General features: G+C 35.5%; 1 protein-coding gene across 6 annotated transcripts in view; it reads left to right on the forward strand.

The window, feature by feature from the left end:
* The window catches only part of DENND4A (DENN domain containing 4A), a 163,261-nt gene that overhangs the window by 84,161 nt on the left and 54,204 nt on the right, over positions 1–24,896 (forward strand). For all 6 annotated transcript variants that reach the window (XM_064570277.1, XM_064570276.1, XM_064570280.1 and 3 more), the window contains 9 exons: positions 192–361; positions 1,629–1,870; positions 4,524–4,590; positions 6,206–6,264; positions 8,430–8,574; positions 8,859–9,034; positions 13,296–13,396; positions 15,981–16,199; positions 17,514–17,659. In XM_064570277.1, the coding sequence (XP_064426347.1) occupies positions 192–361; positions 1,629–1,870; positions 4,524–4,590; positions 6,206–6,264; positions 8,430–8,574; positions 8,859–9,034; positions 13,296–13,396; positions 15,981–16,199; positions 17,514–17,659 (1,325 nt within the window). The remainder of the gene's footprint in view (positions 1–191; positions 362–1,628; positions 1,871–4,523; positions 4,591–6,205; positions 6,265–8,429; positions 8,575–8,858; positions 9,035–13,295; positions 13,397–15,980; positions 16,200–17,513; positions 17,660–24,896) is intronic.

The following is a 24,896-nucleotide window of genomic DNA, read 5'->3' on the forward strand; positions in this document are numbered from 1 at the left end:
TTATGAATAGTTATAATGTTTGAGGATTAAAATCTAGATGTGTCCTACTGAAGCATTCAGTTATTTGATGAACATATATGTAATGTAATGTTACTAAATATGTTAAATAATAAGGCATTTTAGCATCATTCATATTATGAGCACCTAAGTTCAAGAGCTGATGACCTAATATTTATTATTGTTTTTTATAGGTCTAATTTGTAGGTATCCTCAAGAAGATTATGAATCTTTCCCACTCCCAGAATCTGTTCCCCTATTTTGTTTACCAATGGGTGCAACTATTGAATGCTGGCCACCAAATAGCAAATACCCTCTCCCTGTATTTTCTACATTTGTGTTAACTGGAGCCTCAGCTGAAAAGGTACTGTGTGTTTTAACTAGTATCAACAAATTTCTTGTATATTATTAAGTCTTAAGTTTTATATAATGTAAGCAACAGTAGAAATAACTGGTTAAATTGAATCTATTATACATACTTCTTCCACTTGATTAAAATAACTATATACAGAGATAAAGGAAAAGAGAATTTTCATTCTGTCCCATATACCCAATGCTTTTTTGTGAATATGGTGAAAGATTTTTTTATCATCAAATGATGATCCCTTTACTGCTTCACTTTCTGTGATACAGAAGCTTTGAGAGTAATAGAAAAGACATTATTAAATATGCAAAGCTATTTGGAATTATAGACTATTATAGTTGGAAAGGACCTTGGAAATCATCTAGTCTAACATCCTCATTTTATAGATTGGGAAATTGAGGTCCAGAGAAATTTAGTGAATTGCCTGAAGCTGGAATATATATTTCCTTATCTAAAATTCTGTCCCACTCTCTACTAAATAATTATTTTCAGTTACTTTCTTTTTTTTTTCTTTTTTAAAGATTTTATTTATTTATTTGACAGAGAGAGGGAGAGCACAAGCAGGGGGAGCTGCAGGCAGAGGGAGAAGCAGGCTCCCCACTGAGCAGAGAGCCCGATATGGATGGAGCTCGATCCCAGGACCCTGGGATCATGACCCAAGCCGAAGGCAGACGCTTAACGACTAAGCCACCCAGGCACCCTTTCAGTAACTTTTTTGTAGAGAATATTGATACAGTTGCTTTCAGTCTTCAGAAAACAAACTCAGTTTAATTAAAACACATTTTTTGGGGGAAGGGGCACCTGGGTGACTCAATCTTTAAGCATCTGCCTTCATCTCAGGTCATGATCCCAGAGTCCTGGGATCGAGCCCCGCATCAGGCTTCCTGCTACGCTGGAAGCCTGCTTCTCCCTCTCCCACTCCCTCTGCTTGTGTTCCTCTCTTGCTGTCTCTCTCTCTCTCTCTCAAAATAAATAAATAAAATCTTTAAAAAAAATTTTTTTTAAAAACACCTTTTTTTTCAATAATGAGATGTGAGAGTAGCACTGTGTAGTTTTGTGTGTGTGTGTGTTTTAATGTACTTGAAGAAAGCAACAGTGATGTTTGCTTACTGCTGTGTTCCTGGTACCTGGCACCTTGCCTGGCTCATAGGCATGTAAATGGCTCATAAGGGTCTAGCTCGTAATGGCTCATCCATTAAATATTTAATTATGTGATTTGAATAAATGATATAAGGTGTATTTATTAAATATATTACTTGTTTTCCAGGTCTATGGTGCTGCTATTCAGTTTTATGAACCATACTCTGAGGAGAATCTCACAGAAAAACAGAGACTTCTTTTGGGTTTAACATCATCAGCAGATGGGAAATCTGATCATTCCAAAACAATTCACACTAATAAATGCATCTGTCTTCTTTCTCACTGGCCTTTTTTTGATGCATTCAGGAAGTTTTTGACTTTTCTGTATCGTTACTCTATCTCTGGACCTCATGTCCTTCCAATTGAGAAGTAAGTTAGAGAAGCCTTTTTCACTCAAAATTTGGTAGATCTTTCCATTATGTGTGGTATGTTTGTAATTATATGGAAACTAGGTTTTTTAAGAGTTATTTGAAAAAAAAGTTTAGTTATTTCAATCAGGTAGTATTTCTCTATTATACTTTTATAGTCGTTACTTTAATTTTTTTTTAAGTTTATTTATGTATTTAGTGATTTCTGCACCCAACATGGGTCTCAAACTCATGACCCCGAGATCCAGAGTTGTGTGCTCTTCTGACTGAGCCAGCCAGGTGCCCCACAGTCATGTTATTTTAAATGATTTTATCTCTTAACAAAATGAAATGAATGTCTCATTTTTGAAGCTCTTGTGAAGTTTGGAGATCCTATGTGGCAATTTTTAATTAGTTTTATAATTCTTATTTTTCAAATAATTTGGGTTTATTATGAACTTTTAAAAATATTCCCTATTTTTAGATATCATGAATTTAAAGAAAAATTAGATAAACACATTCTTTATTCTTTTTAAAATTTCAGTGATTTACTTTTTTTTTTTAAAGATTTTATTTATTTATTTGACAGAGTGAGAGAGCACAAGCAGGGGAAGCAGCAGGCAGAGGGAGAGGGAGAAGCAGGCTCCCCGCTGAACAGAGAGCCCGATAATGGTGCTCGATCCCAGGACCCTGGGATCCTGACTTGAGCTGAAGGCAGCCACTTAACCGACTGAGCCACCCAGGCGCCCCTCAGTGATTTACTTTAAAATCTCCAAAACTGAGTAACGTTTTATGCGGTAAAATTTGTTGCAAGTGAGATCTAAATATCTTCATTGTCTATTTGACTACTGTTTATTTTATACCATCTGTTACTCAAACTCTTTTGTATTCTTTTTTTTTTTTAAAGATTTTATTTATTTATTTGAGGAGAGAATGAGATAGAGAGCATGAGAGGGGGGAGGGTCAGAGAGAGAAGCAGACTCCCTGGTGAGCAGGGAGCCCGACGTGGGACTCGATTCCGGGACTCCAGGATCATGACCTGAGCCGAAGGCAGTCACTTAACCAACTGAGCCACCCAGGCGCCCTCTCTTTTGTATTCTTAAGCAGAATTCTCTGACCCCCGTGACATTTGGGAAGTGATAGAATTATCATAAGAACATTCAGTGTACAATATTACTCTAATTTTTTCTTGTATTTTTTTTTACTCTCCTCTCAGTATTCTACTCTAGCAGTTAGCAGATTTTTTGGTCTCAGAACCCTTTTATACTCTTAAAAAATGAGGACCCCCCCAAAGAGCTTTTCTTCATGTGTTTTATCTGCCTCATACCTATTTACTACAATAGAAATTTTTACTACAATAGAAATTAAATATTTACTACAATAGAAATTAAAATGGAGAAAATATTTAATAATATACTAAAATAATTACATGTTAACAAGTATCTTTTTTTGAAAAATAACTTTTCAAAAAAAATTAGTGAGAAGAGTGACATCATCTGACATTTTTGCAAATCTCTAGTGTCTGGCCTAACTGAGCACATCAAGGTTCTCATACACACTTCTGCATTCAGTCTATCGCAATATGTTGTTTGGGTGAAAGTATATGAAAAAAACCTGGCTTCACACAAGTATTTAGGTAGAAAAGGGGAAGCATTTGAAAAGCCTTTTCAGATTATTGTGTGGATTTTCTGTTTTGATCACCAAAACTTGACAAAAGGTTTTTCACAGTGTGCAATCTAAAACCTTAGTAATGAACTTTCTCTGTTACATTAAAATCTGTTGGTTTTCCTCACTCTAGGTGGAACTTTTACACACACATGATTTTTGTAGCATCATACACTGGTCGTTTGGAAAATACTGGTTCATGGAGTTAACGTAGATAAATTTTACTATCAATGTAAAAAAATCACATTTGTTAATATCGCCACCTATTTCATCAGAAAAATTTTTTTAGTATTGAGAAGTTATCAAATACATGGTGACAAAATTCTAATTTTCACTTAAAATTTAATTTGTTTATTGAATTAAAATTGAAGTTAATTATTGGCAATAATACTATGAGGTAGTTTTCTTTTTCTTTTTTTCTTTAAAGATTTTATTTTTGAGTAATCTCTACACCCAGCGTGGGGGTCACACTCACAACCCCGAGATCAAGAGTCACACTCTCCACCAACTGAGCCAGCCAGACACCCCTATGAGTTATTTTTCTTGAAGCAATAGGGTCACCTTATTCATTTCTATATAGAAGATACTTGCTGGCTACCCAACATTGGATAACCTTAATTTGTCAATTGTTCTTCCAAGGAAAAATGACATTCTGTGAGAAGAACAAAACAAAAATTAGGTTCTTTGGTACTGTCCCTATAACATGTTATATATTATCTCCTTAGGGAGAGGTAAAAGTTAAAATGGCTTTTGAGACATTGATAGCATAAACATTGTTGAATGTGAGGAAGTGTTAATATGAAAAGTTATTGGATTTAGGTAGAAGCAACTTTAATGTGACAAATGATTTCTGGTGTTATTTGTTCACTTGTTTTTGTAGTAGCAGGGATTTCGAAATTGTAAGTACACAGAGCATTTGACTCAACTTGGACTTGTGGTGACATGTTGACCTTTATAGTATATGGCATTCACTTTGGAATCAATTGGGTTCTTGTCTGTTTGTTTTTAAGGCATATTTCTCATTTTATGCATAAAGTTCCTTTTCCATCTCCTCAGAGACCACGGATTTTAGTTCAGGTATGATTTTCTTGATATAAGTGCCCTATTAAATCATTATTGGCTCTGTCAAAATGTACCATAAGAATAACAATTTTAAATGGAGGGAAAGAACAAATGTGGTCAAAAGAATCAGATAGTAGTTCATGTTGGAGTTTGGGCCCTTAGTGTTTTATTAACTGCCTCCCAGGCAGACATCTAATGTTTCCCTTTAGGTAAAAGGTTGAAGAGTTAAAGTAGTTGGCAGGAGACATTTTGAACATACAAAAAGGGACTTCTTTCCCCTAAATTTGTTCTAAGTATTTGAAAGTTTGTCTTTGCCTTTGGCATTTATTCCCGAAGTTAAATGTATTAGAATAGACATAAGGAAAAGTTGTGTGTTTTTTCATATATTATGCAGGAAGGGAAGGTTCATATCTTTGTGACGGGAAAGTTCAAAATGAACATAAATTATTTTCCCTACATCTTGTCCCAATTGACTGTATCTTTTCTCTTTTGTTTACATTTCTTTTTTGTTTGTGCTCTTGATCTGCCTATTTAATCACCATTTACAAAGTGATTTATATAAAGAAAATATTTTTATGTATTATCACTATATGTGCCTTACTGTATTTATCACAGCCCTTAATGGGGGTGGGGTATCATTCAAAATTTAGAAGTATTTGGCAAATAGGTATTTATAAATTTGTGGAAATATGCATAAATATGCATAAATTTAAGTATGTAGATAAAACAATTGCACTATAATATTGATACAGATAAAAAAATCTAGAAAAAAATACCATTTTTATAATCTTAATAATCAGTCTGTATTATCCACATGTCTTCTTGGTATTTGGTGCCAGAATATATATATATAGCAGATTCAGTTTGAATACACATAAAAGATTTCTTTTGTGACAGAAGTTGGCAATTTTTTTTCTGCTGAGGACCAAACAGTAAATATTTTAGTCTTTATAGGCCATGCCATCTCTGTCAAAACTACTCAGCTCTTATTGTGCCAAAACAGCTATAGATAATACCCAAATGAATGAGCATGGCTAGTGTTCTAATAAAACTTTATTTATAAAAACAGGTGGCCTGTGGATTTGCCCTGGAGGCCATAGGTTTGCTAACCCTAATTTTGTGGTATTAAATGAATAATTTAGTCTTTCAATAAAATTTTATTAAAGTGGCATCAGGGGAAAGAGAATTCAGAGTAGGAAGTTAGTAGTTAGAAGAGGTCAGTGGTTAGGACATGCTATTCAGGATCTTACTAAGTGATATAAACAGTTCCTATACTGGTTTTGGGTTTTTTTTTTTAAAGATTTTATTTATTTATTTGACAGAGACACAGCGAGAGAGGGAACACAAGCAAGGGGGAGTGGGAGAGGGAGAAGCAGGCCTCCCGCGGAGCAAAGAGCCCAATATGGGACTCGATCCCAGGACCCTGGGACCATGACCTGAGCCGAAGGCAGTCGCTCAACAACTGAGCCACCCAGGCGCTCTCCTATACTGGTTAATGCATATATTGAAACTTCATGGACATCATAATTAGCCTATATATATATATATATATATTTTTTTTTTTTACCAGAAAGTAGTGTTTAAAGCTCATCTTTATATTTCAAACACTTTATTGTAAATTTTCTTCCAGTTATCACCACATGATAATCTGATTCTCAGTCAACCTGTTTCTTCACCTCTTCCACTAAGGCAAGTAAAAGTTCATTTCTACTTATGTTTCTCCAAATCTAGTGTGAGCTAAAGTGACATTCAAATACTTTCACTTTCCTCGGTAGAATTTCAAATATTGATGGAAATACTTCTCATTTAACTGTTTCTTACCTAAATTCCTTTTACTTAAAGGAAAAAGAAAAACCTTTACAATAGTTTGGTATTTTGTGTATCAAGTACTTACTATTACATAAATAGGTATATATAGAGAGAGTTTGAGTATGAAAACAATTATTTTTAGCTTTAAATACTCTCTGAACAGCATTCAAATGCAATTAATTTTAAATTTAACCCACAAATAAAAAGATATTCCTAAATACTAACCATGAATAAAACAAGGTAGTTCATCACTTAGAAGTTAAGAGAAATTATGAAATATGTTTTTTCTAAAGTATTACTTCTTGAAATGTAATTAGCTATGTAATTTTCTAGCAGAGAAATAGTTACAATATAATTAAGTTATTTTGTAGCACATACCTAAGGGAGACCAGCTGCCATCTTTGACATTAATTTTGTAAGAATTGCAGATTATTTCATCACTAGGTCTTGGTCCAGAGTGACCAGTGTTTTCTTAACCTTTGTTTGAGCTGAAAATAAACTAGAAATACTGACTGAGACTATGTATAAAATGATCATAAACTACCCAAGAGGCTTTTTTTTTCAGTAACAACTTTATTGATATAATTCACATGCTGTACAATTCATCCAGTTAAATTGTACAGTTCAGTGGTTATATTCACTCTGTGAATATAGAGATATAGAGAGATCATTGTAATCAATTTTAGACCATTTATATCACTCTAAAAGAGAAACCCTGTGCCCTTTAGCAGTTACCCCACCCCTCCCCATTTCTCCCATTTCTACGCACACAAACACACACACGCTCCCCAGCCCAGGGCAACCATGAATCTACTTTCTGTCTCTACAGATTTGCCCAGATTTGCCTATTCTGGATATTTCATATAAATAGAATCATATAATATGTGACCTTTTGGGTTTGGCTTCTTTCACTTATAATAGTATGTCCAAAGTTCATCCGTGTTGTATCATCATTACTTTATTCCTTTCTGTTTCCAACAAATATTCCATTATATGGATAGACCACATTTTATTTATTCATTTATCAGTTGATGGACATTTGGCTTGTTTCTAGTTTTTGGCTACAATAAATAATGTTGCTCTGAACATGCACAAGTTTTTTGTGGACATGTTTCCATTTCTCCAAAAAACTTGTTAATAGTTTTGCTTTATTTAAAAAAAGTTAATTCGGTGAAGCCAGTTATTTAGCATTATAAAGACAACATACTGATTGGCTTACTGCATCACTTACTTTATCAGTTCAGTATTTTGTTACCACACAGAATGTCTCAGTTTGGGTTATTAATTTGCTTTGTATGTATATACCATCACTTGACTTGGTAGCTCTTGATTTCATATTACTATTATCATTACATTACTAAAGATAATCTATTTGTAAATCCAAATTTTAATATGTATATTTACCTTAAGGGAAGACCAAAAGTGATGTATTTTTTTCTTTTTTTCTTTTTTTTAAAGATTTTATTTATTTATTTGACAGAGACACAACGAGAGAGGGAACACAAGCAGGGGGAGTGGGAGAGGGAGAAGCAGGCTCCCCGCAGAGCAGGGAGCCCGATGCGGGACTTGATCCCAGGACCCTGGGATCATGACCTGAGCCGAAGGCAGTCGCTTAACCAACTGAGCCACCCAGGCGCCCCGTCATGTATTTTTTTCTGATAATTACCATGAAAGATGAGAAATTAAAAAACAAACTTCCATTGAACAGATTTGCTTTCAACCAAAGCATCCCTCTTATAGATTGAATTCTTTATTTGGACACTATCTACATAGCAGATCTTTTTCTGAAAAGAAAAATGACTTTTCATTTTCCATATTGAATACAATGCAGAAAAATCGAATAATTTTGAAACTTCAGAAAACTTCATTGTTTTCATAACATGTTTCTGATGAGTGTTTTCCACACATTAGGGCAGCAGTCACATTTAAAGTTGAATAAATAATATAATCCTACCCTAATCATGACCTTTTTTCATTATTTTGGATAATGAGGCATTTGAATTTTTTTAATTGTATTTTTTTCTTTTTTTTTTTTGGATTGACAGTGGTGGCAAGTTTTCAACACTACTTCAAAATTTAGGCCCTGAAAATGCTGTCACACTACTGGTGTTTGCAGTAACAGAACATAAGATTCTCATCCATTCCTTACGGCCTTCCGTGCTTACTAGTGTGACAGAAGCATTAGTGTCTGTGAGTATCGGAGTTCTTATTGGCAATCAATTTTGTTTTAAACCTAATTTATTCATTTAATTTAAAGCTACTTTAAGACTTAGCTAAAATTCAGAGAGTAATGAATTTTTATGTTGTGAAAAAATACTAATTTTCTGACCATTAATATTAGTTATAAATATTTAATTTGTTATCAAATGTTAGACTTTAGGTTGAATATTTAAAAGACAGTTTTGTGTGTATGCTGATAAATCATGCTTCAATGTCAAACACCTGAATACTTTCCTATCTTTTGTTTATCCAAGATGATTTTCCCTTTCCACTGGCCATGCCCGTATGTTCCTCTCTGCCCACTGGCTTTAGCAGATGTCTTGAGTGCACCATGTCCATTCATAGTAGGAATCGATTCAAGATATTTTGATCTCTATGACCCTCCACCAGATGTTAGTTGTGTTGACCTAGATACCAACACCATTTCTCAGTAAGTACATTTTAGTGATTCTATACCCAATAATTTACAACTTCATAGTGTATGTATGTAATTGTATATTTTATGAATGTTAATTAGAAATTCCTTTGAGCTGTATTATTTTTATATTTGGGGTTATTACCATTTTGAATCAACTCGTACTATTTTTTTTTTAAGATTTTATTTATTTTAGAGAGAGAATGAGAGTGCAAGAGCTGGGGAAGGGGCAGAAGGAGAGGGAGAGAAGCTCAAGCAGACTCCATGCTGAGCACAGAGCCCAACATGGAGCTCGATCTCACCACCCTGAGATCGTGACCTGAACCAAAATCAGGAGTCAGATGCTTAACCAACTGAGCCACCCAGACACCCCCAACTCATACTGTTCAGTGGGATAAATTTAGGGTATTAGAGAGGTTTTACTGTAAAGAAAATATATATTTAATCCTCAGATCTTTAAATATTTAAGAAACATAATCATAATCTTAGAAATTTAGCAGAAGGGAATTGAGGTTAGAAATAGAAAAATTTATTTTCCATTTTCCAGATGAGTGGGAGTGAAATCACAAATTGAATTGGAATGCTTAGTATTTCAATTCTATTTCTAGTCTTGTGTAATACTATTAGAATGCTAATACTTCAAGAAAAATTTATATACTGCTTTAAAATTTCTAAATAACTTTTAAATTATACATGATTTTATCACCTTTATACTTTAGGAATATTAGGACTTTATAAGTTTCCCTCTCTTTTTACTGGAATAATATTGAAATTGTTGTAGCTACTGGAGCTAAAAAAAACTTACAGTTTTTTTATAATTCAGTTCTCTTGTACTGTTTATTTTCAAGTTAATCATACTTAAGCTATTCAGGGAAGAAGAAAAATTGATCCAATGACCACACTGCATTCACAGGACATACTTAAAATAAGTCTATCAGTAAAGCCCCAAAGCTGGTACACCTTTTACAACTTAAATATGTGTATATGCAATAGATTTTTCTCCATTTTTAATAAGCATATTTCATATTAAAGCCTTTTGATTTAATATTATAATCATATTAATTCTAATCTTGTCATATGTCGAAACCTCAAGTGCCTAAACCACTAGAAAAAATAGTTTTCTATTACAGAAAAAATAATATATAATATAGAAAATATATAAAATGATAAATAATATATTATAGCAAAAGAATACTTTTCTATTATAAAGCATATACACTGTCAAAAAGCTTTTTTTCAGACAACACTTAACCAAGAAAACATGGGATATACTTTGGGCATAAAAGCCATTTTATATATGGGGTTTACAGAATCAAAGATTTTTTACCAGGAACATGTCATTCATTACCAGGAATATTTAAATCTTTAAATGTTAAAGTAATATCTCTTTTCTTTGCCAGTTGTTACATGACACAATGCTTTTAAAAATTGAAATTAAGGGTGGTGAATTAGTATATACTGTATTTATTATGGTAATAAATTACATTACCCTCTTTTTATACTTTCCAGTTTGTTAAAAGAATTTTTTTAATTTTATGTTTTTGTTTTGATCACTAATGAGTTAATCAAAGAAAACATGAGTCATTTGCACTCCTCAGTAGTCTTCCTTCTTGTTATTATCGCCCATAGAAGGACTAAACTAGTGAATTAACAGCTTTCTGCTTTCCTTCATCCAGAATTTCTGGAACCTCAATCTGAAATTTGAAAGAAAAACAAGTTCTGAGTATGCAATTTTGGTTTCTTTTTCCCTCTCTTAGATACATAGATACAGAGTATGTTATGCATGTCAATAAATTTTTGAAGAAAGGGAAATTAATATCTGGTATGTACTAGGCATAAAGCTGTATGCATCGCCTGTGTTGTCTCATCTTATTCTTTGTATTTTGTGAGGTAGTTTTTATTAACCCCTCTGACAGGTAAGGAAACCAGAGCTTAGATTTTTAAGTAATTTTTCAGAAGGCACATACTGCCAGCTGGATTTTGAAACCATCACTGTCCAGCTCCAAACCCACTACCTCTGCCACTAATTACTGGCTATTTATGTAATAGTAATCTTGTAAATGGAAATCACCATGAATAAAAATGCAGAAGGCTATCATAGATGCAAACTCAGGTACTAAATAAGACTCTCCTACCCAGCCAAGTTTTATTTTTTTTTAATTTTTATTTTTTTTTTAAAGATTTTATTTATTTATCTGAGACAGAGAGAATGAGAGAGACAGAGAGCACATGAGAGGGAGGAGGGTCAGAGGGAGAAGCAGGCTCCTCACCGAGCAGGGAGCCCGATGCGGGACTCGATCCCGGGACTCCAGGATCATGACCTGAGCCGAAGGCAGTCGCTTAACCAACTGAGCCACCCAGGCGCCCCCCCAGCCAAGTTTTAGAGTGAAGACATCAAGGGCAAGAGGAGGAAGTTATGTGAATAAATTACAGAAATTAGGTATAATGCACAGATACCAAGATTCTGTTCATTTATGCTGCAGACATATTTTGAACTCCCTTTTTTGCTAGGCACTGGGAATAAAAAGGCAAACCAAGCATACTCCTTTTTCCTGTTGCTCATAATCTGGTTTTACAAGGCAAGCATGCACAAAGTGAATGATAAGGTACAGCGGGAGTGTGTGTTGCTAAGTTTTACCAAGAAAAAATAATGTAAAAAGTGTTCTACATTGTCTTCTCACTGTAATGCAGGATTCTATACTCCTGGTCACATTATAAATGAAATATAACCTTCGCTGTAGGACATCTGCAACTGACCCTGTCCTTTCTGTATTTTTTCCTCATTTGTGGAAAGATAGGGTAGATTCCAAGACAGTGGTTCTTGGTCAGCCTAAGCTTTCCCATCCATTCTTTTTTCTTTGTTTAGTTTCCAAGGTGATAATTTTGCCCTTTTTGTTCTGTGGGAAGTACAGGGAACATAAAAAAAAAATTCAACTTCCACTGCACACCTGGACTTTATTATTGTCTTTAGAACATGAGTGATTTACTTTTCTTCTTTTTCTCTCCATTTTTCAAGTTTTCTAAAAAGAAAAAAAAAGTACTCATGGCTTTTAAAGTACAAAAAAAGATTTACTAAATAAAGAATGGAGGGGCGCCTGGGTGGCTCAGTCATTAAGCGTCTGCCTTCAGCTCAGGTCATGATCCCAGGGTCCTGGGATCGAGCCCCGCATCGGGCTCCCTGCCTTTCGGGAAGCCTGCTTCTCCCTCTCCCACTCCCCCTGCTTGTGTTCCCTCTCTCGCTGTCTCTCTGTCAAATAAATAAATAAAATCTTAAAAAAAAAAAAAAAAGGAATGTAATCAACAAAGCTATAGTTAAGTCCAAAAGCTTTATGGTGTTTTATCACTGTGTTCTTTTCTTCTCTTACCCCATGTATAGTTTGAAGAATGGCCATGTTACAATAATTGTAATAAAGGAGAGTATAGGAGTTTGTCTTAGAAACAAAGCTACCACTTTCAAGCAGATACCCTCTTTTATAGTTATAAAAGTATTTTGGAATGTTATCCTTATCCAAATAATTTAATATTATAGATTAGTTCTTTTCTGAAACAAAAACAAATTTTACTTTTACTTGTAGGAAACTAAGAAACTCAATATTTAAATATACCCAAGAATTCTGATAAGCTTTCTGGATCATCAGTTCATTTTTTCTATATGAGTTCAAGTTTTCCATAGTGCTTTTTCTTAGAGTCTATAAGAGAGAAACCTCCAGTTGGTAAGATTGTCCCAGTATTTAGGTATCTAAAGTCTTTTAAATGAGGTTTTGAGTAATGACCACCATATTGTTTGTAGTGATTAGTATGATTCCAATGCAAGTGGAATTTACTCAGTACCAACATAATTATAAATTTTTAAAAAAATTTTTTAAAGTATTTTATTTATTCATTTGACAGAGAGAGAGCATGAGCAGGGGGGAGGCAGGCAGAGGGAGATGGAGAAGCAGACTCCCCACTGACCAGAGAGCCCAACATGGGGCTCGATCTCAGGACCCTGAGATCATGACCTGAGCCGAAGACAGACACTTAACCAACTGAGCCACCCAGGCGCCCCCATAATTATAAATTTTTGAGCTATATTTAATACAAGGTTCTTCCCTCATGTAAATTAATTTTTAAATATTCTGCATTCTAACTTACCCCTGTGGTATTTTTCTCCTATTAATTAGAATGTTTTGTATGTGTCTTATTTTTTGTTCAATGAATTTCTCTTTTCCCTTTTTTATATATAGCAAAAAAAAGTCCATCTAACAAATATATTATTGTTGTCATTTAATCTCAGAACTGGTGACAAGAAAAATGTAGCCTGGAAGATACTTCCAAAGAAACCATGTAAAAATCTGATGAACACACTGAATAATTTGCACCAGCAGTTGGCAAAATGTAAGTATATAACTTAATTAAAGGAAGTAATTTAATCTGAAAAAGGACTCCAATTACTTTGCCTTACTTGTAAAAGGATACTGTTTATTTTATCTGAGGGAAATGTTTTTATAATCTTAAGGGTAAGTGAACATTAAAGCAAAATTTGTTAGAAGCTGAATAGGAAATTTATAAAATTTACATTTTATATCTACTACATTTTCATAGAACCATTTTAGAATAATAAAATTCAAAAAGAGGTTAAGGTGATTGTTTTCTTTAATTTTACCATTATTGAAATACCAGGGAAAAAATAAGGGTTTCCTCTTGTATATTTTCTTCATACATAGAAGTTTCGTTTTGAAAATTTAAGACAGATGGTTTAAATTAGAAAATGCTGATGATTTTAGTGGGGTGAGAGCTGGGTCATATGCTTTTCACTTTCCATGGATCTTAATGCTAAGCTTACCTCAAATAATTTGAAAATAGAAGCTTGCCAAATGCATTAGGAAATTAATCAAAATGAAAATTGATTAAGATATGGAATACTTTAGTAAAAAGCTTATATAAGAATACCTTGTCAGTGATCCAGAGATACATATAAGAAGAATTAAACCTTCATTTATTTAATCCTCTTGGTACTTATAACAGTGGCTCATTCAGGGCCCATAAATTAATACCTATTGTATGAAAAATGGCCAGTGATAGTGTAGCAATATTTGAGGTTCTCAACTATGTATTTATCATTTATCTAATCTTCTTGGTATTTTATAACAATAGCTCATTCAGGGCCCATAATTTAATACTTACTAAATTATTGTGTGAAAAATGGTCAGTAATGGTACAGCAATATTTGAGGTTCTTGTTTATGTATTAGGTGAAATGTAAACATAGGAAGGGGCCTACATCCTTGAGGGTTCACAGTGCCTGTAGAGTTGGAAATAGCATGGAAGAAGACAGTGTTTCCAAAGTAAACCTTACAATAAGCAGATAATTTGGAAGCAGCTCGTAAGGACTGGGATATGAAAACAGTGATGTCAAATAGAACAACATTTTATCTTATGGAACAAATAAATTATGTATAGAATTTTACTTAAGCTAACTACTTAATTGCTTTCTAACAAGGCATGTACTTCTTTTAAATGGCTGAGAAGTCCAGCAGCTTTTGTAGCAATATTTAAAATATTATTAAAATCAATGAAATAGCCCATCCAGCTCAACTGAAGGGCAGGAACTTAAAACTATAAACTTTTAAACAGTACTGATAATTAAGGATTGTGTAATACTTTACAGCTTCAGAACACTTTCACATACATAAGTTGAGGGAGGTAAAATAGCTTGTCAGAGATCATACAGTTAACAAGGATGAAGTTAGGATTAAAATCTAGGCCTTCTATATCAATGCCCACATTCTTCCTAGTACTGTTACTTTTTTAGACAATAAGAACTCCAGAAAAAAAACTAAGATGATTTATTGTTCCTCATATTTAAAAAAATTTTTTTAATTTTGAAACAATCACATTTTCCCTGACCTTTGAGAATAGATGCCCATCACCTCCAAATGGAATATATTTCCTACCAAAAAAATATATTCTCCTGCATCACTATAATATAACCATGAAAATCAGGAAATTAACACTGAGCATTACTGCCCACAGACCAGATTCTAGTTTTGTCAGTTATCATAATAATATTCTTTATAGCAAAATAATCCATTTCCAAATCAGATGTTATAATTTAGTTTCAAGTCTCTTTAATCTCCTTTTCTCCAAGCAGTCCCTTGATTTTTTCCTTCTTTTTCTTGATACTTCTGAAGATGATACTTACTGTCATAGAATGGTCCATGATGTGGGTTTGTCTGAGTGTCCTCATGATAAATACAGGTCATACATCTTTGGCAAGAATATCGCAGAAGTGACACTATCTTCCTTTCCTAGCATCCTTACCAGATCAGGCACTACCTCAATTTGTCCCGTAATTGATGAAGATGTTCACTTTGTGCACTTGGTTAAGGTGGTGTCTACCAGGCCTCTCTATTGTGAATTTATTATTTTACTACCTAAGGGCTTTAGCATTGAATTGTTCAGGAAGAGGAAGAGCTGTTTTTCACATTCTAAGCCTTGCGTGTTTTTCCTGTAGGCACTTATATTTTTTAAAAGGGAGGGTGGGTGGGCAGAGATAGGGCTAATGAATTTAACCCTGTATCCTGCTGATATGGTTGCTATGATTTTCATTTATTAGTTTATATATAGTTACTTCAGAACATGAATTTTTTTGATCGTAGTCAGATAAACAGGAATAATTTTATATTTACTTTGGTTGAAATACATGCAGCAGAGCCTAAAAAATGATGTAGCAAGCTTTGCTAGGGTTTACCTATTATGAAGTTGTATAAACACAGAGTTGAGGTAGCTTGAGCCCTTTTGAAAACAACACATTTATTTCTTTCAATTTTATTGAGATATAATTGACATACAGGACTGTGTAAGTTTAAGGTATACAGCGTAATGACTTGACTTACATATATAACAAATTTATATTGATATCTTTATGAACATTGGTTTTAAGAGTTTGGAGAAAACACTAACACTGATTTTCTTCACAGTGCAGCAGAGACCAAGAGATGATGGACTAATGGACTTAGCAATGAATGACTATGATTTTAATTCTGGAAAGAGGTTGCACATGATAGATTTGGAAATCCAAGAGGCATTTTTGTGTTTCATGGCCTCTATTTTAAAAGGTTATAGATCATACTTAAGACCAATAACACAAGCCCCGTCTGAGACAGCCACAGATGCATCCTCTCTTTTTGCCCTACAAGGTGAGTGATTGTATAGTTTTATAGTTTTCATAGTATTGAGTTTAACCTTATGATGATTCAGTTGTTTTCTGTGTTAATTAATAGCTCATGTTTATCAAAATACATACCTTTTTTGGAAGTATGTGAGGATCAACTTTGTTGGTAATCCATCTCCACAAAACTAGTTATTTCTCGGGCACATTAGTTATAATCCCATTAGCTAAATATTTGAAAAGCACAGAGCTTCCTAACCATGTAGGAATGTTGTATCACAGATGTGTTGAGATATTGATACTTTTAGCTTTCAGAGCAGCTAAGCAATGTTGGACACTCAAAGGAGCCCCTGGGATAGTCACCTCCAGGCATGAGCAGCCTCATTCATTTTACTTCAGTGTGCTTTATAAATACTACTTTCTGTTTGTGCCCCAAAGCAAAAGAAGTAGGAGAGCCCCAGAGTGCAGTTTCTGTCATAATACATATTTATTTTTCTCTTGTGGTATATAACATTTGCAAGAGAAATTCATTTAATATATATATATTGAGTTCCTCTAACTACTAGGTATATAGTGGTATGCAAAAGGTACATGGTCACAAAAAAAAGAGAGAGAGAGAAAGACATGGTCACTTCTCCCATTGAGCTTATAGTCAAGAAGATAAGCAATTTGAAAATAATATGAATGAACACTTTATTTTACAACTTTAGATCACAGAAAGCCCTTCTGAGGAGTTTATGTCTGAGCCATGATCTCAGGGATGAGTAGAAATTAGCCAGGCAAAAGAAAAGTAGAAGACAGTTTTAAGCAGAGAGAACAGGTGGAAATAATTTGAGCATATGGGCCCAAAAGAAGGCCCAAATGTAGTGTAACTAACCATAGCGAGCAATGTGGAGCATGAAATCAGGAAATAAATTTTTACTCTGTTTCAGTAAGACACAGACATAAACAAATACTAGAAGAGATGTAACTGCTGTTTTGAGAAAAGCCAAATACATGGACAGAGAGTATGCCATGAGCATAGAACATGCAACACATTGGGAGGGAAAAAGCAATTTTAAAAATGCTTTCAAATTTACTACTTTATGTGTAATCTTCAAGGTAGTGGGGGACCACAGAGACAATTCTGGGTGAGGATTTGAAAGATCTAGGTTCAAGTTCCCTTCCTATTGCTATCTTTGTCAGGTCATATCCCTTTTCAGGGGTCTTAGTTTCTTTTTCTTCAAAGTGGTGGGTTGAGGGGGTATAGATGATGTGGTTAATCAAGTTTCTTCTGGCTTAAAATGTAATGAATCTTTGAATGATGCTATATTTTGTGACATTATGAATTTATGTTGAACAGCTTTCTTAAGAAGCCGGGACCGCTCACATCAAAAATTCTATAGCATGATGACCAAAACACAAATGTTCATTCGCTTCATTGAGGAATGTTCTTTTGTCAGTGATAAAGATGCAAGCCTGGCATTTTTTGATGATTGTGTAGATAAAGTAAGTAATAGTATGTCTACAGTGCCCTGACTTATTTTGTGTGATTGTTTTAAATGTTATGAGTGATAGTTTCTATTTAACTTTTATCAGCTTTTAACAAAATCTAAGTTCATTCCATTTCATCATTGACTCTTTATTATGAAAGTTCTGTTTGGGCTACTAGATATTATAGAGCACCTCTTAGGAGTACCTTGCAGGATTTTGCCAAATCATCAGTTTTATTTTAGCACTCAGGATCTGTAACCTTGCCTGCCCACTTACAGACTATGGGAGTTCTGTCCAAGTGTGTGGACCTCTAACCTGAACATCCTTAATTTTCACTTCTCCTTTTTGAGGATTGCCACGTGCTGACAGTAGGTGTAGAGCATAATGAATATTTCACTTGAATATTTTTACAATGTGGAAGTGAATTTGTAGCTGAAATTAAGTGCATTAATTGTGCTATTTTAAATTGATGTGTGAAACCTTCCCTTCCCCTTCAGTCCTAGTATCATTAGGTGGGGTGGAGCAAGGTGGGTATCCCTATGGAACAGAGAGGAGGTTGGGGAACAGTGGCCTAGAGTGGGGTGTCAAAAGCTGAATGGGATGAGGAAGGAGGAGCAGCCTAGCATTGGGTGTTGGAGCCCAAGCCAGGTGAAGATAGCATCCGTGTAAGGGGCAGCCTAGCATGGAGAATCAGAGGATGAGAGGATAAAAAGAGTGTCCATGCTAGGGGACAGACAGCTGCAGGGGGTCAGAAAAAATAGGATGAGAAGAATATCCATGCAGAAACAACGTGAATATCAGAGTCTGAGCAAGGTAAGGAGAGTGTCTCTACTGGGTAGGGGCAGCAAATGGGGTATCAGTGTTTGATCTGGATGAGGAAGATGCCAGCTTGGTGGGGGTAGAGGTTTGGTCTGGAAGTAGTTGTTGAAGCCAAATTAGGGTGAAGAAGTCATATGTGTGGGGAAGGGTGGTGGTAGAGATGGGAGAATATAGCATATGGGGGAATGGATCAAATAAATAAATATATTAAGGATAATGAAGTTAGTCACTGTCAGAGAAGGGACTTACAAATACAGAAAAGGAGAAAACCTGAATGAACTCTGTGGTATTAGAATGGAATTGAAGGTTTGATATATCATTGGTATTCAATATGTATAGACAAATATAGAAATAAATATAGATACAAGTATGTGTGTCTTTGTGTGTACAAACATATATTCCCTAGCTCTGTACACGGTGAGGACCTAGGAGCAGCCATCCCCAATAGCAATGAGTACACCTAATGCACAGATTCTGACTTCTAAATACCGTTTTCCACTAAAAGGAATTAGGACTCCTTGGAGAAATTACTGGGTCTAGGGCAAGGAAAGTACAAAATGAGCCCTGAAGTAGCTTGTGCTAGAAAACAAGGAATTGCTCCAAGAATAATGGAGACATGTTTTTTAAAACAACACCACACACATACAGGCAGATGCACGTGCCCGTGTGTGTATATGCACACACACACACATACAAAGACAAGCCAGCTTGAAGGGACTCCCACTGGTTACATCTGAGACAACTTGAACATCAAATGTTAGTAACAGATTATAACCCATTGAAAAAAAATAGGAAACTATGAGTTTACACAGATATCAATCAAGAGTCTGATGAGAAACAGGATTTTAGTTTCAAAGTACCTCTGCACAAAATACATATTAATTACAAAAGGGGAAAGAATAACTTTATGGTGGAATAGAATGCCTGGCAGACCCCATTTTTATCTAATCATCAAAGTAAACATCATCAATAGTGGAACAAATCAACCTATGCTTATAATAGGCCACAGTGAAAATACAACATCAACTCTATATTTCTGCTAAAGATGCATATAACCTGCATATCTCAAGGAAATATCATACAAACTCAAATTAAGTGACATTCTACAAAATACCTGTTCTGTAATCCATGAACTGTCAGGGTTAAGAAAATAAAGGAAAAATTGAGAAACTGTTCAAAAGTGAAGGAAACTGAAGAGACTTGACATGCAAATACAACGTATTGTTCTGAACTGGATGCTTTTGGCATAACATTATTAATATAATCATTAAAACTTGTATGTAGTTTGAGTATTAGACATTAGTAGTGTAACATGTTAATTTCCATTTTCATGTTGTGTTATGGTTAGATAAGAGAATGTCATTGTTTGTGGGAAGTACACACTAAAGTATTCAGGGGTGGTGGGTCATCAGGCCAGCAATTTACTCTGAAAAGATTAAGGGGGAAAAGTTGTTTTTTACATGAAAAGTTAACTATACTTGAAACTCTCGTATAAATTTGTGACTATATATACATAATGTTCATGATTTTATGCCCATGACAAGAGAAGAAAGGGAGAAAGCAAAGCTTTGTCATATATTTACTCAACAGGTTATACTTGTAAGGCTGTTTAAAGAAGTCCATCACGTTCAAATTTATGTGACTAAAAGAAAATCAGTGATTTTTGAGGGCAGGGGGCATAACAGCCAAAGTACAGCTCATCCCTCAGTATTCAGAAATCAGCTCAGTTCTGAGTTGGACTCAAAAGTGTCCTTTACTAACTAAAAAATCAGTACCAAATATGTCTTACAGAATGAGAAATGATTCTAACTATGCCAGATGTAATAGGAAAAACACTGCATTGGGAATCAGGACAACTTGAGTCCCAGCTCTTATACTTGTGATTTGAGTCAAGTCATCTAGTCTTTCTGTGTTGTTTTCTTACCTATGTTTAAAATATATTGTGAGGGGGGAGGAGCAAGATGGCAGAGGAGTAGGAGACCCAAATTTCGTCTGGTCCCAGGAATTCAGCTAGTTATCAAACCATTCAGAACACCTACAAACTCAACAGGAGATCGAAGAAAAGAATAGCAGCAGCGCTCTGAACAGAAAAGTACCCACTTTCTGGAAGGTAGGACGTGCGGAGAAGTGAATCCGAGGCAATATTCGGGAAGACAGACTGCGGGGGGAGGGGGCCTCCGTCAGCTGGCTACTGGCAGGTAATAGAGCAACAGAGTGCAAAATTGGAACTTTTAGAAGTCAGCTCCGCTGAGGAACGTTGCTCCAGTGGCTAAGCGGGGGGTGGAACCCTGGCTGGGACAGTGTGGTCTCAGGACCCTTGGGGTCACAGAAAGACTGGGGGTGTCTGAGTGTGGCAGAGCTCCCAGGTATTGGAGCAGGGAAGCTGGCTGCAAAGACGGAGCCAAGGAGTGGGCTCTCAGATCGGGGTTGCCATAAACTGTGACCTGCTCTTCGAGCAAGGACCCAACAAGTGGCAGATCCGGGGAGACTCCCCTTCCTTCCCCCCCCCCCCCCACAGAGGAGCGGCGGAGCACACCGCAGGAATCTGCTGGGTTTGGAGACTCCAAACAGGGTCATGTGCCAGAGGTAGAAACACTCGGTCACAGGCCAGGTGAGCACAGAGTGTGGCCAGAGACCGGGGAGACAGGAGTGATTGACTGCTTTTCTCTGGGGGCGCACTGAGGAGTGGGGCTCTGAGCTCTCAGCTCCTCCGGGACCAGAGATTGGGAGGCTGCCATTTTCATTCTTGTCCTCCAAAGCTGGACAGAAAGCTTTCAGGGAACAAAAGCTCCCGAGAGCAAACCCAAGCAGATTACCTAGCCCGGCCCCAGCAAGGGCGGGGCAATTCCTCCTCCAGCAAAGACATTTGAGAACCACTGCAACAGGCCCCTCCCCCAGAAGATCAGCAAGAACAGCCAGCCAAGATCAAGTTTACCAATCAATGAGAACGGCAGAACTCCAGTGCTAGGGGAATACAACACATAAAATTCATGGGTTTTTCCCCATGATTCTTTAGTCTTTCAAAGTTAATTTTTTAAATTTTCTTTATTTTTCTCCTTTTCTATTTTTTTAGTTGAATTTTTCTTCTTTCCTTTTTCAACCAACATCTTATCAATTCTTTTTTAATTTTTCATTTTTACAGTCATATTCTATCTCTTCATTGTATTTACCCTTATTTTTGGTATATATATAAGTTTTCCTTTCTTTAAAATTTTGAGATACAGTTTCTTCTAACAGACCAAAATATACCCTAAATCTAGTGTATGACGTCCTAGTCTCCCGCCTGATCACATTCTCTCTTTCTTTTTTTAAATTTTTTTTCATTCTTTTTCAACCAACTTCTTATCAATTCCTTTTTTAAAATCCTTTTTAATTTTCAATCTTTACAGTCATATTCCATCCCTTCATCGTATTTACCCTTATTTTTGTATATATATAAGTTTTTCTTTCTTTAAAATTTTGGGAGGCAATTTCTTCTAACAGACCAAAATACACCCAAAATCTAGTGTGTGGCTGTTATATTCACCAGCCTGATCATATTCTTTTTTTTCCCCCCCCTTTCTTTCCCCCCCAGTTTCAGGTTTCTTCTGATATGTTTAGTGTATATTTTTCTGGGGTCATTGCTGCCCTTTTAGCATTTTTTTTAACATTTTGTTCTCTCATTCATCTATTCTCCTCTGGACAAAATGACAAGATGGAAAAACTCACCTCAAAAAAAAGAACAAGAGGCAGTACTGACTGCCAGGGACCTAATCAATACAGACGTTAGTAAGATGTCAGAACTAGAATTCAGAATGACAATTACAAAGATAATAGCTGGGCTTGAAAAAAGTATAGAAGATACTAGAGAACCCCTTTCTGGGGAAATAAAAGAACTAAAATCTAACCAAGTCGAAATAAAAAAGGCTATTAATGAGGTACAATAAAAAATGTAGGCTCTAACTGCTAGGATAAATGGGGCAGAAGAGAGAATTAGTGATATAGAAGACCAAATGATGGAGAATAAAGAAGCTGAGAAAAAGAGATAAACCACTACTGGATCACAAGGGGAGAATTCGAGAGATAAGTGATACCATAAAGCCAAACAACATTAGAATAAATGGGATCCCAGAAGAAGAAAGAAAGAGAGGGGCAAAAGGTATATTGGAGCGAATTATAGCAGAGAACTTCCCTAATGTGGGGAAGGAAACAGGCATCAAAATCCAGGAGGCACAGAGAATCCCCCCTTGAAATCAATAAAAATAGGTCAATACCCCAACATCTAATAGTAAAACTTACAAGTCTCAGAGACAAAGAGAAAATCCTGAAAGGAGCTCGGGACAAGAGGTCTGTAACCTACAATGGTAGAAACATTAGATTGGCAGCAGACCTATCCACAGAGACCTGGCAGGCCAGAAAGGACTGGCATGATATATTCAGAGCACTAAATGAGAAAAATATGCAGCCAAGAATACTATATCCAGCTAGGCTGTCATTGAAAATAGAAGGAGAGATAAAAAGTTTCCAGGACAAACAAAATTTAAAAGAATTTATGAACACCAAACCAGCCCTACAAGAAATAGTGAAAGCGGTCCTCTAAGCAAAGAAAGAGCCTAAAAGTAACATAGACCAAAAAGGAACAGAGACAATATACAGTAACCGTCACCTTACAGGCAATACAATGGCACTAAATTCATATCTTTCAATAGTTACCCTGAATGTAAATGGGCTAAATGCCCCAATCAAAAGACACAGGGTATCAGATTGGATAAAAAAACAAGACCCTTCAATATGCTGTCTGCAAGAAACTCATTTTATTTTATTTTATTTTATTTTATTTTTTAAAGATTTTATTTATTTATTTGGCAGAGAGAGACACAGCGAGAGAGGGAACACAACAGGGGGAGTGGGAGAGAGAGAGAAGCAGGCTTCCTGTGGAGCAGGGAGCCCGATGTGGGGCTCGATCCCAGGACCCTGGGATCATGACCTGAGCCGAAGGCAGACGCTTAACAACTGAGCCACCCAGGTGCCCAAGAAACTCATTTTAGATGCAAAGACACCTCCAGATTTAAAGTGAGGGAGTGGAAAACCATTTACCGTGCTAATGGACATCAAAAGAAAGCTGGGGTGGCAATCCTTATATCAGACAAATTAAGATTTTAAACCAAAGACTATAATAAGATGAGGAAGGACACTACATCATACTTAAAGGGTCTATCCAACAAGAAGATCTAACAATTTTAAATATCTATGCCCCTAACATGGGAACAGCCTATTATATAAGCCAGTTAATAACAAAATCAAAGAAATCACATCAACAACAATACAATAACAGTAGGGGACTTTAACACACCCCTCACTCAAATGGACAGATCATCTAAGCAAAAGATCAACAAGGAAATAAAGGCTTTAAATGACACACTGGACCAGATGGACTTCACAGATATACTCAGAACATTCCATCCCAAAGAAACAGAATATACATTCTTCTCTAGTGCACATGGAACATTCTCCAGAATAGATCACATCCTGGGTCACAAATTGGGTCTCAACCGGTACCAAAAGATTGGGATCATTCCCTGCATATTTTCGGACCACAGTGCTTTGAAACTAGAACTCAATCACAAGAGGAAAGTCAGAAAGGACTCAAATACATAGAGGCTAAAAAGCATCCTACTAAAGAATGAATGGGTCAACCAGGAAATTAAAGAAGAATTTAAAAAACTCATGGAAACAAATGAAAATGAAAACACAACTGTTCAAAATCTTTGGGATGCAGCAAAGGCAGTCCTAAGAAGAAAGTATATAGCAATACAAGCCTTTCTCAAGAAACAAGAAAGGTCTCAAATACACAACCTAACCCTACACCTAGAGGAGCTGGAGACAGAACAGCAAATAAAGCCTAAACCCAGCAGGAGAAGAGAAATAATAAAGATCGGAGCAGAAATCAATGAAATAGAAACCAAAAGAACAGTAGAACAGATCAACAAAACTAGGAGCTTGTTCTCTGAAAGAATTAATAAGATTGATAAACCCCTGGCCAGACTTACCAAAAAGAAAAGAGAAAGGACCCAAATAAATAAAATCATGAATGAAAGAGGAGAGATCACAACCAACATCAAAGAAATACAAACAATTATAAGAACATATTATGAGCAACTATATGCCAGCAAATTAGATAGTCTGGAAGAAATGGATGCATTCCTAGAGACATATAAACTACCAAAACTGAACCAGGAAGAAATAGAAAACCTGAACAGACCCATAACCACGAAGGAAATTGAAGCAGTAATCAAAAATCTCCCAACAAACAAGAGCTGAGGGCCAGATAGCTTCCCAGGGGAATTCTACCAAACATTCAAAGAAGAATTAATACCTATTCTTCTGAAACTGTTCCAAAAAATAGAAATGGAAGGAAAACTTCCAAACTCATTTTATGAGGCCAGCATTCACT

Source organism: Mirounga angustirostris, unplaced genomic scaffold, assembly GCF_029215605.1.
Source record: "Mirounga angustirostris isolate CCGP_5_RB_7025 unplaced genomic scaffold, mMirAng1.0.hap1 SCAF_9, whole genome shotgun sequence".
Lineage (NCBI taxonomy): Eukaryota > Metazoa > Chordata > Mammalia > Carnivora > Phocidae > Mirounga > Mirounga angustirostris.